General features: G+C 50.0%; 1 protein-coding gene across 2 annotated transcripts in view; it reads right to left on the bottom strand.

The window, feature by feature from the left end:
• Positions 1 to 16,525: 16,525 nt before the first annotated feature.
• SLC39A11 (solute carrier family 39 member 11) overlaps positions 16,526 to 18,841 on the bottom strand; it is a 342,686-nt gene continuing 340,370 nt past the window's right edge. For both annotated transcript variants that reach the window (XM_043585143.1, XM_043585144.1), the window contains exon 10: positions 16,526 to 18,257. In XM_043585143.1, coding sequence (XP_043441078.1) covers positions 18,179 to 18,257 — 79 coding nt within the window. In that variant the 3' untranslated portion in view covers positions 16,526 to 18,178. The remainder of the gene's footprint in view (positions 18,258 to 18,841) is intronic.

Raw genomic sequence — 18,841 nt, forward strand, 5'->3', positions numbered from 1 at the left:
AGAGAGGGAGACACAGAATCCGAAGCAGGCCCCAGGCTCCGAGCTGTCAGCACCGAGCCCGACGCGGGGCTCGAACTCACGAACCGTGAGATCGTGACCTGAGCCAGTTGGATGTTCAACCGACTGAGGCACCCAGGCGCCCCTAAAGGAAAGTTTAAGAGCGGGTCACAGAGAGGGAACTGGATGTATCTGAGAGGAGGTGTGCTACGGGATGGAGAGATTAGATAGAGCAGAAGGGCAGCGGAGAGATGTAGGAATTCGCACGGCATCACGGGAACGCTCTTCAGGTCCGGGGAAGGCCAAGGCGGAGGAAGAATCACCGTTGGAATGCTAAAAGGTGACAGTGGCCAACTCCGTTTCTAACCAGCTTTCTCCCCCCACTTCCTTGGAGGCGTGTGCTCGGAAAGCAGGAAGCTCCTATCCGTCTGTTCCAGCAGGTGGCTGTGCAGACGTGTCTGTAGGCCCACAGGGGCTGACAGGATCCTGTGATAACAGAACCCTGCGGCTCATCCCTCCCATCGCGCGGCCACCGCGCGCGCTCTGTCCCCGGTCCCCGTGTGCCTGCGGCTCCGAGGAGGTCCAAACACACTCCCGGAGCCCCCTCTGCGGAAAGTTCCTCAAAGACTGAAGGCCAGTTAGGCCCAAATCCCTGTCCAAAAGCCAGGAACAGAGAGCTGCCTCCCGCTTCTTGCAAAAAGCGTCTGAAAATCAATTCAGGCCGTGCTTCCGGAAGCTCACAATCATGGGACTGGAATGAAGCTCATGGGAAGTGGATGGACCACCCTGGGTGGGGGAGCGTAGTAGACATATAGATTCCCAGGCCTTGTTCCAGACAATTCCATGAGCAAGGAGAGGGGAGGGAGACGGTGGTGGCACACAGGAATCTGGGAATCTGCATTTGGTAAATTCTGTGGGTGATTTTTGTTTTTTGAGTTTTTTTTAAAGTTTATTTTTATTTATTTTGAGAGAGAGAGAGAAAGAGAGAGAAGAGCTGGGGAGGGGCAGAGAGAGAGGGAGACAGAATCCCAAGCAGGCTCCACGTTGTCAGCATAGAGCCCGATGTGGGGCTCGAACTCACAAGCCATGAGATCGTGACCTGAACTGAAACCAGGAGTCGGACGCTTAACCGACTGAGCCACCCAGGCGCCCTTCTGTGGGTGATTTTTAAATGTACATTCGAGTGTGAGAAGTGTTGGTCCAAATCGTGACCCAGCTTCCAGGAGAGCAGCAGGTACTAACCAAAGGCACACGGCCCCTCATTCGATTCTTAGACACATCTAAGGCGGCACATTTCTCAGCATTCACAAAGTCCTTCCCAACTTTCACACTTTATATCTACCCTTACCTTTGTAAGCCTCCTTCCTGTGCACTGGTGTTGAGCACCAACGACACAGAGGGCAAGTTCACTGCATATTATCTTAGGTAACATTCAAGGCACTGCTTTGAGCTACATACAGGATGGAGGCTGTTAGAGAAAGAGGAGAAAACAAGAGGGAAGGAAGCCATAGGAAAGGGGGACCACAGGGAGGAGAGGAGACGTTCCATGGGCACCCGGCTCTGGGGAAGCAATAAGGTGACTCCTTGGCATGTCCTGGTCATTTCTTTACAGCCAGAGCACGGGCAGTCACCAAAACTCAGAACTTTCCAAATACGGAAAAACAAAACCCTACTCTTGTTTTACTAGACTTCCTTGCAGCTAGGATTGGCCATTTTACCTACTTCTGACAAGGAGATGTTACGGGAAGCCTGTTTCTAGGGAATCTTTGGCATTCCCAACAAAAGGGAAGGAGGCTGCAGGGGCAGACCTCCCTTCTCCTTCCAGCCTTGGATTGGTGTATCTGATTCCATGTGCAGCCACAACAAATGACCACCAACTCGGCAGCTTAATACAACAGACACTTATTCTCTCATGGTCTGGAGGCCAGAAGCTCAAATTCAGGGTGTCAGCTTCTCTTCCAAAAGTTCCAGGGCAGAACCCTTCCCTACCAATTCCAGCTTCTGGTGGCTCCTGACATTCCCCTGGCTTGTGGCCATATCACTCCAATTTCTGCCTCTGGCTTCATGCAGCCTGATTCTGTCTTCGTGTGCTCCTTTCTGCCACTCATTGGATTTAGGTCCCACTCTCATCCAATATAATCTCATCCTGATCCTTGTCTTAGCTATATCTGCAAAAGACCCCAAAAGACCTGCAAAAGAACCTAGGGTTCTGGGTAGACATGAATTTTGGGCGAATGCTGTTCAACCTACAGATGAGGATGTGATTCATGGAGCTGCAGCAGCCATTTTGTGACACTGATGGGCAGACATGAGGACAAGAACAAAAACTAGCTGAGAAGGGCAGTGCAGAAAACCTGAAGGCTACATGTTAAGATGCGATTCTGAGAGCAGAGCCATGAGCTGTCAGGTCTAGAAAGAGTCAAAACAATAAAGGCAGAGTGGGTCAGAGCGGGGAACATTTGCTGTGGAGTCACACAGACCTGAGCTTAAATTCCAGACCCCAGTCACTTTCAGGAGGGACACCCAGGGAGCTCATCTTGTATCTCTAAACTTTACCCAACCTCTCTGAAAGCTTGATTTGAGGACTCCACAAGATAATGCATGAATCCCCAGTAAGGACTCAATAATTCTCTCGCGCCCTGTTTTTCCCCTCAGAATGGCAACTCTGTCTTATGTTTATATCTCCAGTGTGTGGCATATCCTACACCATTAATTACTAGCCATGAGCCCCAAACGACCAACCCAACACTGGCTGTGTCGGTGGCTGCTCTTAGCATCTCTGGGTTTCAGTTCCTACCAGTGACGTGTAGAGATCTGTCGCACCGGGTTACTGGCGTTTGGTATTGGGATAAAGCCAAAAAAGATCAGAAAGACTTCCAGTAAAACATGGTAGGCTGAGCACGTGTGATTCCTTCCCCTCCTTCCTGAAACCACTGGAATGATAGCAATGGTATTTACAAGGAAAAAAAAAAAAGTCAGAAAAACAAAGAGAACAGGAGAGGAGAGGACCTGAGAGAATTCTGAAAGTCAAAAAAGGATTCAATGGCGTGAAGAAAACTGAAGCCCAGCTGTCTGCAGAGGAGGAGGCCACACGAGGCAGCCAACCTGCACCCTGGCACACCAGAACGGCACAGGAGTTGGAAACACTAGTTACCGCCAAAGGCAGGGTGCGGGGTGGGCAGAGAACGGCACGTTCCCTGGACGTCTGTGAATGGGTGTTAGAGCCCCCCCAGATCCCTGGCATATGCCCACCCTGTGCAGCCGGTCAACTTCCCCCTCTATCCCATGGGAGACTGGCAACTCAGTTTCCGGAGAAACTGACCCAGAGGGTCCAGACGTGGGCACTGCAGAAGCCGGGGCAAAGCAGGAAGCCGAGAGAGGGATAACAAAAGGCGCCTATGTGCCCCTCCACCTAGCACCGTGAACGTTAGTGACCAATTTACGAACCCCCTTGACAAGACACGTCCGGATTCCGCTACGGTAACACGGATCACCCCAAGAGAAAAGACAGTGGTAAGTGAGGTTCCACAGGGCAAGGTCTAGTCTCTGCCCAAACACCCATCAGTGGAGTCGACCAGCCGTCTGGTCCCAGCCATCTCCACCCCTGTGTACAGAGCTTTCAATGAGGCATCACCAGACACTGGGGGCAAGTCCCAAATAGGACAGAGACCCAAACAACAAAATGGGGTAGGGGAAGAGGAAAGAAACCCAGGGGAAACCAAGGCAGGGACTGGAAGAAAACAAAAACATAGTAAAACCTACTAGCTCCTTTCATTGTAACACTGGGAGAGACAGAAGAAAGCACTACATCCAAGAACTAAGACGAGCAGGCCACAAGAGGGATTATCGGGGCCATTTGAGCTCTCAGAAAATGAAAAATGTGACAACAAAAATCAAAAAGTGGTGGTGGGGCACCTGGCTGGCTCAGTCGGTAGAGCAGGCAACTCTTCATCTTGGGGCTGTGAGTTTGAGCCCCACGCTGGGCGTAGAGATTACTTAAAAATAAAATCATTTAAAAACAGAAAGAGGGGCACCTGGGTGGCTCAGTTGAGCGTTGACGTCCGACCCTTGATTTCAGCTCAGGTCATGATTTCACAGTTTGTGGGTTCAAGCCCCACATCGGGCTCTGGGCTGGCAGCACAGAGCCTACCTGGGATTCTTTCTTTCTCCTCCTCTCTGCACCTCCCTTGCTCGCTCACTCTCTTTCTCTCAAAATAAATAAATAAACATTTTTTTAAAAAAGAAAAAGAGGCTGGGGCGCCTGGGTGGCGCAGTCGGTTGAGCGTCCGACTTCAGCCAGGTCACGATCTCACGGTCCGGGAGTTCGAGCCCCGCGTCGGGCTCTGGGCTGATGGCTCAGAGCCTGGAGCCTGTTTCCGATTCTGTGTCTCCCTCTCTCTCTGCCCCTCCCCTGTTCATGCTCTGTCTCTCTCTGTCCCAAAAATAAATAAACGTTGAAAAAAGCAAAAAAAAAAAAAAAAAAAAAGAAAAAGAGGTAAAATTGTAAGATTATGTTGAGAGACAGAGACAGAGAAAGGCATAGTAAACACAAGAGGAATGGATACCAAAGAGGACAGAGCCAGGAGTTTCGAGATGCAACAAATAACAATTCCAAGGGAGAAATCCGAGGGGGAGAAACTGTGAGGGCAAATAATATAAGAAAACAGACACACGTTTTCAGGGTTGAAAGTTTCCTGTCAAGGGCCCAGTGTGATGAACGAAAACAGGTCCACACCGAGATCACAAAGTTCCAGCCCATTAGAAATGAAAGGAAGACCTTCCAAGGAGGGAAGGAGCAGGAGAAGAAAGGAGAGAGCAAGGTCACACAAAACCCCAGAACCCTGAATAGTGCCAAACTATGTGACAGCAGCAGGGGACCTAAGAAGGCAACAGAGCATCAGCAGGGCTGACGTCCTTCTGGAGGCTCCAGGCGAGAACCCACCCACCTGTCCCTCCGGCTTCAGGCTGCCACCTGCATTCCTCGGTTCATGGTCCCCTTCCATCCCGAAAGTCTGCAATGGCCAGGAGAGTCATTCTCCGCACATCACCTCAGCATCCCTTCCGCATCTTTCATGCATGAGGACCCTTGTGCTGACACTGGTCCCATCCCAATGACCCCGGCTGATCTCCCCATCTCAAGGTCAGCAGACTGGCAAACTTAATTCCACCTGCGACCTTGATTCCCCTCAGGCCTATAACCTAAGATACTCATGGGTTCTGGGGACTAGAACATAGACATGTCCGTCTACTGTACCAGGCAGGTAGAGTTTGTTGTTTCGCAGAAAGGGAAGAGTGGACGGAAGGCAGGCACGTGCTGAGGATTACAGAGCGGAATGGCAAGAGGCAGGCAGGGTCCCCAGTGACCCCTCGGAACCACTGCTCCAATCCCAGACTGAGCCTCGACGGCACTTTAAGTAATTTGAGAGAAATCGGTCCTCATTGGTTAAGACACAGCAGGCTTTTACTGCACGAACCCAAACACAAGGCCAAGTAAGGAAACTTTCACTTTCCAACGTAAGAAGTCAATAGATAGTATCTGAAACCAAAATGGGGAGAAATGCCAGGACAAGCATGGTATTGGGAAATCAGAAGTAAATCGCAAAAGAAACATATAATTGCACTTGAAAAAGGTGTTCAGAGGGAGCAAATTCACACTTGAGGAAGGAGAGGGCAGGGCATGACTGACTCATTAAACATGTTATCGTGCGGCTTGATTTAGGAAGCATTATGTATCCGGTACTTAATAAAATGGCATTAAAAAGATTTTTTTAATGTTTTTATTTATTTTTGAGACAGAGAGAGACAGAGCACGAGCAAGGGAGGGGCAGAGAGAGAGAGGGAGACACAGAATCCGAAACAGGCTCCAGGCTCTGAGCTGTCAGCACAGAGCCCGACGCGGGGCTCGAACCCACAAACTGTGAGATCACGACCTCAGCTGAAGTCAGAAGCTCAACCGACTGAGCCACCCAGGTTGCCCCTAAAATAGCATTTTAATTTTAAAAACGACAAAGATAGTTTTACACATTTATGGCAACAACCCAGAAGGTGCGAGGAAACTACCTATCCATGCACGGCCCCTAGCTGGGGTGGGTCAGGCTGGAAGGGTCCCCCTTCCGGGAGACATGACGTGGCCTCTTCGGGTGCCACCGTGGGGTGGCAGAAGGCGCTCTCTCAGCTTGGTTCAACAACATGCAGATGTGTCTCCCTCATGAAGATGGCCAATGCCCTACTGCTCCCCCTCGAGCCACAAAGGGCAAGAAGTCAGGGCAGGATCCAGAGTTCCCTGTCCCCACACGATGCCATTTTTAGGAGAACTCAGAAGGGCAAGCTAAGAGAAGAAGAGCTTGCAGGGAGGGGCAGCTTCCAGGGAGAGTGACCATGGCGGTCCCTCTCTGCACATCTGCTTCTCTACGCCTGGCCCTGGGGAACAAAGCCAAGATCTTAATCACCCAGCGTCGCTCTGGCACGCTGAGTGCGTGATACACCTGTCTCCACCGTCAGGCAAATGAGTGGGCTCACAGGCAGAGGCCTGCCCTGCCTAACAATGCTCCCCTTTGTCCCCGCCCAGAGCTCGGGCTTTGCAAGGAAGCCAAATCCATCGGCACTTGTCAGGGCCCTCGATGAACACAATACAAGTTAGGATCCACATTCTCCAGCAAAGCCCCAGGCTTCCAGCACGAGCTCTCACTGACACGCAAAGTGTCAGTCAACCTAAAAGCCCGGGGTGGGGACCCGGGTAGGGGCGGGGCGGGGGGGGGGGCATTAGGCTCTCATCCCCAGAAGCCAACCAGGGCCAGAGAAGGTGCGCCTGAAACTCTGGCATGTCCTTTCTTAAAACCAGCCCCGAGAGAGCTACATGAAAAGAAAATCATTTTTCCGTGTAGGCACAGGGATCTTCCAGCTACTTTATGAGCACTTAGGTGGTGCACACCCCCAGCTCATGTGCCTGGCAGTTTAAAAAGCAGAACCCTGCCGGGGCACCAGGGTGGCTCAGTCACTTGGGTGTCTGACTTCAGCTTAGGTCATGATCTCGCGGTCCGTGAGTTCGAGCCCCACGTCGGGCTCTGTGCTGACGGCTCAGAGCCTGGAGCCTACTTCGGATTCTGTGTCTCCCTCTCTCTCTCTGCCCCTCCCCCATTCGTGCTCTCTCTCTCTCTCTCTCTCTCTCTCTCTCTCTCTCTCAAAAATAAATACACGTTACAAAAAATTTTAAAAACCCACAAAAAACAGAACCCTGCCTGGGAAGAGGGAAAATGGAAGTATGGATTTCCAAATGAGATGCCCTACAAATTCAACAGCAACCAGAAAGGTGTGCCACTGTCCTTGGCAGCCAGAGAGAGGTGGCAGGCTCTACAGATGTTGGGGGACTTTGTGGTCTGAGAGAATCTGGAGGCAGCCTGTGCGGATGCTGCCCGCTGAGTATGCTTCTTGACAAGTCCTGGAAGCCATCCTAGGCTGTCTTATTCTGTCCGGCTATCCCCTCCCTTCCCACTCTCCATCCACATGACGGCCAGCCACCTGGCCAGGAATATACAAGCGTTTTCCTCAGGCAAATAACTTTTCCGCAGCTGCAGACGCCTAGCCGGGGCCTGGCACTCAGCACAGACGGAGGGGACAGGTGAGGAGGGGGTGTCCAGACCTGCTGTCCCTCTAGGGTGGGGCCATTGGCACGAGCTGCCTAGGCCACGGGTGCAAGGCAAGTTCAGAGTTATGATTAGTGCTGATTGAGGCCCTGCTGCCCAGGTCTCATTCCCTGCGCTTTACCCCACAGGCTTATTTAGGGAAAGGAAATGAGCTAATGAATGAGTTTTGAAAAAAAGCACAAATTCCCTTAGAAATATAGGCTATTTGAGTTAAACAGTTAAGATTTTATTGTGTCTGGCCAAAGGCCACTCCTCAACTTAAAGAGAGGGAATAAGGTGTATGTGGGTTTTTGAAGCAAATTACATAATGTCACTTTTTTTTTTTTTTGGTATAGTAATGGTATCAGGGTCATGTAAAAAAAGCAATCCTTTTCCTTTTTGAGACACATACCAACCTACTTTTGAATCAAATGACAAATGTCTGGGATTTTCTTTTTACCTTCTTTCAGAATAATGAGAAAGAGAGAGGTGAGGGGGGCCAGGCTGGTTAATGGTTGCTGGAACTGGGTGATGGGTCCAAGAGGATCCATGACACCATTCTGTTTACTTGAAGTGGAGGCTCAAAATTCTCCCTAATAAAATGTGAGCAAAAACACATGTTAAAGATCCAAACACGGAGGAAAGAATAAATCTGCCCGCCTAAGGCTTCGGTATGCGTCGTAAAGCAAATGATCGGATCTGGCCTTGCCCTGAAATTAGAGCCGTTACAATGGACTTGGCTTTGCTTTTTTTTTTTTTTTTTTTTTTTTTTTTTTTAACCAGACAGTAAAAAGCTGAGTGAGCTCCAGTGTTGGACAGTAAACCACTCGTTTTTGGTGGGACTCCAGAGGAACGTCTCGTGACACTTACTCCCCAAATACTCCTGCTGTAGCACAGATTACATCACAGCAGAGATCAGATGGACTGAGGCAGTTCCTAAACACAGGACACGTTTGGCCAAAGCTGTAGTCGTGGTTCGGAAGGGGACTGTCACAATACTTCTATCGGCAGGAGGAAGGGCAGCTATAATGGCGGCGAAACCACTGGTAACCATCCCAGGTAAAGCGTCCTGCATAGCCTGACATTTGTAGGATGTTTGCGAGCGTTCCACTTTTAGCTGGTACGTTGCCCAAGCTAATGTTATCCACTGAATCTTTTCCCCTTGCTATTTTTGTTCTTAGTGGATGGTGCGAGTGAAGATAAAAATTAGAGAGAGAATATCAGAAGTCACCCGTTCACTCCCTGAATTGTAACAGCCACACCCACACGCATAGGTGCTCCCTCTCCTTCCGACTGTAAGAGCCTACCCTCCTTTACTTAGGCAGCCATATCATACCCTGGGCTGGCCCGCCTCCCCTGTATACCTGCCAACAAAATCTCAGTGAAGAATGGTGCTGACCGACTCGTGGGACACGGGCAACGCAGAGGGTCAATGACCCAGCAGAAAAAAGCGAGGCACCAGGTGCTGATGGGTAATATTCCCAAGGGCCAAATAGGTGGGACGAGGCTCCGCCATCAACGAAAGTCGGGAGGAAATGAAAGCTGGGCTCTCGGTAAGAGGAGCCCGTGTGTGGGCGGCGATGGCAGCCCTGGGCACAGGAGGTTGGCTTTCTGAGGCCGCCCTGGGCCTTACTTGTTTGCTGCGCTTTTCCAAACCACAAAGCCCTGCTCAGAGCTTCCCTGCCAAGGCTGATCACAATCTGCCACACTATCAGCAATGTCATCTTACACGGACACACCATCAGTGCTATGGATTCTAAAGAAGCCGCCTTGAAGGATCCTACCTTTTCCCACAGCCATGACCTCTGCCATCCAGTGGTGCAAGTGATGCCAATGGTACCAGTCGGCATCCCCATCAACATCCCTCTCTCCTTCTTCTTTACCCTGCCCCTCCCACCCCAACCCTACCCCCCCAGCCCAAACCTTAAGATGAGGCTAAACCACCTCCCCATTTTTACCCTTGTCTTTCACAGCTGGCCAGATAGAGCCCATTGAGGAAAAGCTCTAACCCTGGCCCTCCCTTTGATCTAGAGAGCTGTGTCATCCTTCCAGAGGCTGCCAGTGTGGCTGGTGCCTGGGTCTACCAAGAGCTCAGACAGATGGCACTCTGCCTGGTGGCGCCACGAAGATGATGATGGAAAACTGGCAGCAGAGGTTTGCTGGCTTGGAAAAAGCGTTTCAGCACCTGCCAACCTGACAGGTTTGCCAAGAATTTTACATTTGCCAACAATTCTGCGTTAAACAAATACACACGCCTCTATCAGCCCTCCTCCTCAAGCCGCATAACCCAGTGGATAAAGAAACAGCTCTAGGAAGGAGGATGGTATAGGTTCGTGAACCTTTCTAGTTTCCAGGGCATAGCCTGTTTGTTTTTTTTAATATGAAATTTACTGTCAAATTGCTTTCCATCCAACACCCAGTGCTCAGCCCTCCTCAATGCCCATCACCTACTTCCCCCCACCCCCCGCCCCAGGCATAGCCCGTTTTAATCTCTGCCAGGGACCCAAAAGTCTATTCATCTAATATCTCCCTTACATTAAAGTTTCGGTTCCCAACCAAGAAAGTTAACGCTTGATTCTGACCTACCAGGTTTTTGTTGTTGTGTTTTTATTATACAAGTCTATTTATACAAGTTTTGAACATACAGGTATGTGCATATAAATCCTATTTCTAGGTCTATAAGCTCTTACAGGTCTGGTAGGAGCCTGGTTTTTGGTTATTGTCGTCCCTGTGTCTCCCTTCCTTCCCTCTTGCCTACAAAGTACGGCCAATGGCTGAGACTTACATGGCCATTGCCATGAAATATGTAATAGGAGCTGGTCTGTAAAAGTTTCTAGACCAAACTGAAGACAGTGTCCAAAATTAAGGCATCACTGCCTCTATCCCGTGTCTGCATGGAAATGGTCACCCTGACTCTGAAGCATTTATACTTAGCTCTGCTCTGCTAATGACAGAAGATGGGGTAGGGGGGGAAAGACTTGCAAATGCTCCTCTCCAAGCACTCAGCATCCCAGCACCTGTCGCTGGGTCACGTAAAGAAGCCAAGAGTTGGCCACAACTCTGGATCAGAGTTCTGGGGGATCAGCCCATGGACATCCCTCGAGGAAGGCAGATGGACCAGGATCCACGGGGCTCACGCAGCACAGTCCATCTCTCCAGGTGGGCATCCGTGACTGCAGTCCCCCCCCACTCACTCAACCCTTCCATTTTCTCACTGCACCACTCTGATGCATATGCGCAAGAGAGAGAATAAAGTCATATCATACCCACACGAAGTCGGCTGTGTCACGTACGCCACGATGGACGAAAAAGACGGCGAACGTATGAAGTCAACTCATGTGACCTGGGTTTCTGAGCCCGGAGAATATGGCAAAGGTGACAGGGTCTCGCTTCTGTGATTCTGCTACTTTGATCCCCTCTTGCTAGCAAACTCACCCAGAGGCTGATTCGGTGAAGTAAGCAGCCATGTTGGGAAAGCCCGTGTGCCAAGAAACCGTGAGCGCCCCCTACAGGTGGAACCACAGGCGGCCCCTAGGAGCTAAGGAAAGCCCAGAGCCGACAGTCAGCAAGAAGCTGGGCTCCCAGTCCCAACGACCACCGAGAACTGAATTCTGCCAGCCACCTGGGTGCTCTTGGAAGTGAACTCTTCCCCAGTAGAGCCCCCAGAGAATACAGCCAAGAGCAGGCTTTTTTTTTTTAACCCATATTATAGACTTGTTAGTGAATGACCAATTTTATATTCCCCCTAATTTCACATAGTAAGTTCTTTCAGCATTGTTCACTGAAAAAGCAGAAATGGAGCAGGTATCCTGTTCAGGAGAAACTTTGATGAAGTTTAGACCCAAGTACTAATCTGAAAACAGCTGACTGTTCTTTTCTATGGGACACCCTCCACGGGGTGGTAGTGACCGATGCAGGCTGCAGACTCAAGTGCACATCCAACCCTAAAGCTAAAAGGCAAGGTCAGAGAAGGGGGTATACTTCCAACACCTTTACTGAGCACTTGGAAAGCAAAGCCAAACCTTCGCTAAAAGTTTGGCTCTCTCTGCATGCTCCCTCCAGGCTACCTTCTCATTCTTCTGACACATCCTGGACTTCTTGGAGGCCATGGCTCTTGCCATCAGTGAAGGGAGTGAAGCCTGGCCTCAAACCCCAGGGCTGGGTCCTCACCAACTCCAAACACCAACTCCAAGATCCATACCCCTTACTGCTAGACAACAAGGCCAGCAAAAACACTCGTTAACTTTGTGGCTCATAGTTTGCGAGAGAGTAGAGACTACATCAGAGGAGATCCCACACAACTTCTGGTCTGATCTTTTAATCTGGATAAGAATCAAGGGCTGCTGGGATACAGGTCCCAAGGTCTACCCTGTATGAAAAGAATCCTATGCCTTTCCCTGGGCCAACAAAATCCAGCTGCTCTTTTCGCTCAGCCATCTGCCTATGTCTTCCATGTCTTGGAACAGAGGGCATAGCCAGGTGCCCCAAGGCCGCTTGGGGGTCTTGAGGCTGAGCAGCCCCATCAGAAGCTGCAGCGGTCCAGTGACAGCTCTTGGGGACAGACGGTGGCCATGCAGGGCCCCTTAGCTATCAAGTCGCTGGCGGAGCCCAGACACTGTCAAGAGGAGAACTAGAAGGGAAGAGGGTTGAGTAGGATCCTAAGGCTTAGGCTTTCTGTTTCCCCCAGCGCTCACTGGCAGCCGGGGGCCAGCCTTCTTCCCGCTTCCGGCCGGAAGGAGGAAACACTCGGCCTGGCAGGTGCGGTTCTTCCCGCTCCAGGACAGAGAAGCACAATTTTGACAGGTATTCCTCCTGCCTGTGAACACACTACCACCCCCTGTCAGAGTTGCAGGGCTGGGCTATACTAGGAAGATGATCACAAAGTGAACTCGCTCAATAAAACCCCTGACGTTCTGGAACCTCAAAATGCCCTAGCACCGTCAGACAGGGTAAATTACGGCTCGGTGACCAGAGGTGAACTTACCTTAAAGCCAGGGAAGCCTCGACTGCAGGGCCGCTGGTCTCAGGTGCCCTTTCCAAAGTCCGGTACCTAATGGTGTGTTTGTCCTTTAATTTCCCCCCAAAGAGTGCTCCTCGAATTGCATAAACTTCGGAAACCCCAAATCCGGGTCCACCCCTGCAAGGGACAAGCCTGCGCACAGCAGAGAGCCCCAGGAAGCCAGAGTTCCCTTCGGTGGAGACGGACTGCCCTCCTTGGAACCAAGCGGGTTGATGGCGTTGGCGGGTTCGTGGCAGGCGGGGCTGCCGGGAGGGGCGGGCCCCAGCGCTTCCCGGGAGCACCTTCTGCTGCAGGCCCCGCCCAGCGCTAGCCCCAGGCCCCGCCCCCGCCCGCGGCCGCAGCCCCGCCCCGCGCAGGTAAACAACCGCCCGCCGACCGCGGATCCCGCCCGGGGACCCGCCCCCGGCGCCGCGTCGGGCTCCCGGTGACCCGGGGCCGCGCCCCGGGGAACGTGTGCCCGCGCAGGCAGCCCAGCCTCCTCTGGCCGGCCGGGAGGGCGGGTGGCACCTGCGGGCCAGGCGGCTGACCAGGGCACGTAGCCAGGGGGAGAGACCTGAGAGCCGGGGAACCCCACGCCGGTGGCTTCCCTAGACCCTGCCGCAGGGCTCGGCCCAGGGGTGCGTAGGTAAAAATTCGTGGAACCGCATACCTACGGTCTGTGCCTTTGTTATATGTAATCATACTTGTTTAAAAGGAAGAGAGGAAAAGAACAGCCCCTGGGCTCCCATTTGCTTCCAACTTTCACAGGTTCAACCAACATTTTATTAGAGGGTGGAGGGGTGCAGAACGTTGGGCCTGGAAAGCTCCAAGGAGGAGGGTCTGGGAAGTCACTTACCGCATTCTTAGTGCAAAGTAGAGCCAACCCTGCCACTGCCTGTCACCACTTTGGAGAGAGGAAGATTTTCTGGACCTCACCTTCCTTGTTGGCAAAGTGGGGCAGTAACGTGGAAGTCAAGGAGCTGTAAAGGAGGTGATGCGCATAGCACCCTGCCTGGCCCACAGTTTTCACTCCATGGCCCTTTGGTCCTTCCCTCAGAACAGCGGGGTGAAGGGCGCCTGGGTGGCTCAGTTGGTTAAGTGTCTGACTTTGGCTCAGGTCATGATCTCATGGTTTGTGGGTTTGAGCCCCGCATCAGGCTTTGTTCTGACAGCCTGGAGTCTGATTCTGTGTCTCCCTCTCTCTCTGCCCCTCCCTTGCTCATGCTTTCTCTCTCTCTCTCAAAAATAAGTAAACATTGAAAAAAAAAACTTTTTTTAGAACAGTGGGGTGAGAATGTCTTTGTTAGGTCCCCAGAGAAGAGCCAGATGCTGATACTTACCCCCATCTCTCAATTTCTCATTACAGTCCTCTGGAATGAAGGGTCCATCGAAGGCAAAGCCTTGAGGGAACAAGATTCTGCCACCAAACGGTCAAGGATATGAAGACAGAGTCAGTCCCATCAGGCAGGGCTAGCAGCTTGAAAACACACCAGCAAACTCCAGTACTGAAATACCAGCTCAAGGAAAAGATTAAAACCTAGAGATATCGGGGTGCCTGGGTGGCTCAGTCAGTTGAGCGTCCGACTTCGGTTTAGGTCATGATCTCACGGTCTGTGAGTTCGGGCCCCGTGTCAGGCTCTGTGCTGACAGCTCAGAGCCCGGAGCCTGCTTTGGATTCTGTGTTCCCCTCTCTCTCTGACCCTCCCCCGTTCATGCTCTGTCTCTGTCTGTCTCAAAAATAAATATTAAAAAAAAATTTAAACCTAGAGTTATCTTTTGACAGTTCTTAAATACCCTTTTACCTCTTGTATCCGTAAGGCTGAGAAAAGTAGAAAAAGCAAATGCAAAATCCAATCCCCAGGATTGGCTGAATGTCCGTGCTGGTAAAGTTATACGCTTTTCATAGAAAGCAATGGTCAGGAAGCAGTAGGACCCAGAAAAGGAGAACAGAGATATATGGGAGGATTCAAAAACCTTGGAATTTTCTCAATTCTAAATCCTCAAAGAGCTTCCTTTGTCAGCTGAAACAACCCCCTTCCTTCAGTCTTCTGAAACACTTCACTGGTGTTTTTGCTTTGCCTGAAGGAGTCACCCTGCAAGGGAAAGCCAGTTCTCCTCGCCCACCACCCTGTATCGTCTCCAGAAATGATGAGTTATATCCCAGCATGCCCCCAAAGGAAGGGCAGTGGCAAACTCAACCCGGGGAGAATAAGGATTTGAAGCCAACACTATTTCAGGAGTTTCCTAATTTTATTGACAAAGTTGGGGGAAAGATGTGCAGGAATAGATTTTTAGGGTACTCAACCATGGAGGGAAGAACATAATTCTAGTCTGAATTCATTGACGTCTCATTGCTAGAGAGATTCTGGGTTTACTGTGCTAGTGTGAGAAGCATAGGAACATAGAACACCAGGTGATTTTCCCTAAGGTATTGCATGCCATGTGTGAGCCAGACCGTCCGTTATGTATGGGTCATCTAACACACTCACAAAGTCCTGTTACCAATTGGAAATGGTTTATATGGGACTGGGCCGTGACCCTGGGTACTGCTGATACTCCAGGGACACCCATAGACTACTTAGTTCAAGATTGATTACTTTGGACCTCTTCCATTATGGAAAAGGCAGAGATATCACTCCACTGAAACAGGCTTGTATATGTGGGTTTGGAGTAGCTCCCCTGTCTATCCAGTCACTATGGCATTCTATGTGACACTACTTCTGACCAAATAATTCACTCATAGTCAAAGAGGGAAGGCACTGGGTAGATATCCTGGTGATTTGAGCCTATCACTCAGGAGCAGTAATGTGTGTTGAATGATGACTTGAATTATTGAAGATCTGGTTTCAGGACTAGCTCTGAGACAGTATCTAATGAAGCTGAGGTACTGTCCTTTAAGACAAGTGGTCCTTTAAGGACAAGTGTCCTTTAAGACACTGGTTCAAAAAAAAAAATAAAGACACTGGTTCAGAACCAATGATCGATATGGGGGGCTGTTTCTCCCCCAAAGCCAGACGAATCAGGTCTGGAAGACGGGGGTGTGGGGATGATGCCTGCTCCATTTTACCTAATAACACACTCTCTTCACCTTTGGACCCCACCAGTTTAGAATTTTTGAATCCAAGAAAGGAATGCTCCATACTGGGGCAGCCGGCCCTTAGGGTAACTCCCTTTGGAAAGGGAAAGTATGAAGTTTCATTGCATGATGGAGAGCTCCGTTATCTAGCAGTTTTGTTTAAGGGTGAACAGAGAAGTTTGAGTGTATGGAGATGTGGAACAGCAAGAGAGTGAGGCTGTAATAAACGTAATAAACATATTTTTTTCTTCTTTTGGGTCTCCACCATCTGAACTCATTCCAAAAACTGAAAAGTCATTATTTTGTGAGTTTTGGTAGGGAGGCAGGACCAGCTAGTTCATGGACACAGGATATAAATTCTGCCAGCTTAGATGTTACTGCCCAGAACTTTGAATGTGGAACCGGGGCGCAAAGAATCAGGGTCAGTTCAGACTGGTTCATTCCCATGGCGGTGGTGGTAGGACCAAGGAGGCGCAGTTTGAGTAGCAGTTTTCAGTATCCAGGGGTCATGGCACCCAAACCAAGCTGTTTTTGAGATGTGATTGGGTCGTGGTCCCAGACCTCTAGACTCCTTGGATCCAACCCATTTTCGAGATGGTTTCTCCTATAGATCTTGAGAGCTCCCAACAGCCTTCCATTAAATACCCATCTAAACTAGCTGGAGTTGGATTTGTGGCTTGTAACCATGACTCTAACTGGCCCATCTCATCGGAGCTCTTTCCTTTGCTTCTGCTGACGTCAGGTAGGGGAGATGTTAGGACTGACTTTAGTAAGCTCTTACATTATCAACCCTGGAAAGAAGCAACTTGGAGAAGGATTGGACACAGCTCATCCACAACAATATCCCCTTTATTGATATTAATCACAGTTATGAGGTCTTGTCCATCAGAGAGTTTGCGTTATGCAGAACTACATACAAAGACATCAAATAATACACATATACCAACCACCAAACCAATTAATTTCAACCAATCAAAACCCTCTGAATGTGTCTTCAATTTTGATCATCAGTGCTTCAGAAGAACATACATAGACCCAGCATGAGGTTGGCCTTCGGGGTCTCAGAGCATTCACAGAGCAGGCTCTGCACCCTTGGAAGCAATTCAACATGTAAACTCAGAGGGCAGGCATTGACAACACAGTGCCCGAATACCTGGCTCCCGGGCTGCCGGCCACGTTGGCAGAGCCCATTTAAGGTCGCACATGCTCCTTTGACCAACAAGGACGGCAGACTTTAGCTCTGTTTGAAGCAGACAGTGTGTGGCCCCTGTTGGAGAAGCTCTCGGCAGGAAGGGGCAGACTGGCCTCTGGTCTACTTTAAGTCATTCTTTAGGGTCATTTCAGAATGGTGACTTGGCCAAGATTTCCTTTACAAGGGGGACGTGAAAATCTCTCTTTTTCTTCCCACCCCTTCTTCCCTTTCCCATCCTGCGCTCTCTGGCCACACTCCAGCAAAGCCTGCGGCAGTTTAAGACTCCTGGGTCAGGTTACAAGTTACGGAATGGTCAACCGGGAAGGGCGTATTGCAGATTCCAAATGTCTTTCTCTCACTGAAGTTAGCTTCAGTGGCTCCCTCCATAACTCCAGGAGGGTTTGGGCTCCAGCCACCTGCTGGAGTCCCCGAGTCTCTTAGAAAACTGGAGGCTATAAACGTATTGAAAGAAATGTCTAGGGGATCTGGAAACCATGACAAACCACTTTGCTCTTGGAATCCATAGAAAGCAGAGGTCTCTGAGCAAAGCTGCTCTCTGCCTTTACAGGGTTCACTGTGTTCGTGGCTCTCCAAATTCCCTAATTCCCTTAACTTCAATAGTGTCAATCTTTGCCTTGAAAAAGGAGAAAAGAAAGAAAGAAAGAAAAAGACAAACTGATTTTCTTCCCTTTGTCTGTGTCCCTTCCCATCCAGCATGTCCCTCGGGGGGGGACACAGGAGGAAGTCGTATTCCTCCTTAGGCTGGCCGAACCTTGGAAAGTTGGTTGCTCTGTCCATGATGTTCCAGTTCTGGTCTAACGGGTAGATGATCAATGGTGAGAGGTCAGGAGGGATGGACGAGAGAGGTCCTGACCATTCTGCTCTGAGTCACGAGGCAAAAAATGCTTGGAAGCTTCTCTCTTAGCAGCTTGCTCCTCCAGGTGAACTTGACAAGCTGCCACAGAGTCCAGTGAGAGAGACTGAGGGTGTGAAAGCAGAGATTTCCCTGATCTGTGTGTCCTTGGTAATCCCGCCAAAGAAAGATTCTATTCAGTGGCCAGAAACAAAAATCTGTTGTTCCGTGACACCTTGACATTCTAAATAAAACTATTATCTCCCTCAAGAGAAAAGTAAAAATTGTCATGTTATGATCAGAGTCAATCAGGATAATGAGATGAAAAGGAGAGAAAGGAAAAATGTTTTCATGTAAAGGAAGAGGCGTGTGGTCCCGTAGAAGCCAGCCACTGCAGTTTCCTTGTGCTGCTTTTCCTGGGCTCTGAGGCATCTCAGCACTAGCCCAGGCCGACATCGAGTGACATCATCACCACAAATCCCAGGATGGAGGTCCAGGATGCCAGTTTCCCGTTACCACTGGGAGGGAAGGAAAGGAAGACCTTAATGTACTCTGGGAGACTGTCCAAGCTGCAAGCATCCTCTGTGATGTCCAGTTCCAATAAAAATGTACCACTACGATTAGTAAGGATAATAATATTGACATGTAACATTTACTGGGGCTTACTATACGCCAGGCAAAGTAATTCATGTAATCCCAAAGGATGACCACACAAGATCAGTAGTACTACCCTTATTCTCTTGTTACTGGTGGGGAAACTGAGGCATACAGAAGTAACTTGCCCAAAGACACCTCTTATGGCTCTGGAATAAATGCTCGAATGATAAAGAGTGGCAATTAAATTCTTGGTGATATTATTGAATCTGACCTTTAAACTAGCTACAAAAACCAAACGAAACAGGGGTGCCTGGGTGGCTCAGTCGGTTAAGCATCCGACTCTTAATTTCAGCTCAGGTCACGATCTCACGGTTCGTGAGACTGAGCCCTGCGTCAGGCTCTGTGCTGGTGGCACTGAGCTTGCTTGGGATTCTCTCTCTCTCTCTCTCGAAATAAATAAATATGTAAAATAAACAAACAAACAAATAAATAAATAAATAAATAA

This window comes from Prionailurus bengalensis, chromosome E1 (genome assembly GCF_016509475.1).
Source record: "Prionailurus bengalensis isolate Pbe53 chromosome E1, Fcat_Pben_1.1_paternal_pri, whole genome shotgun sequence".
NCBI lineage: Eukaryota > Metazoa > Chordata > Mammalia > Carnivora > Felidae > Prionailurus > Prionailurus bengalensis.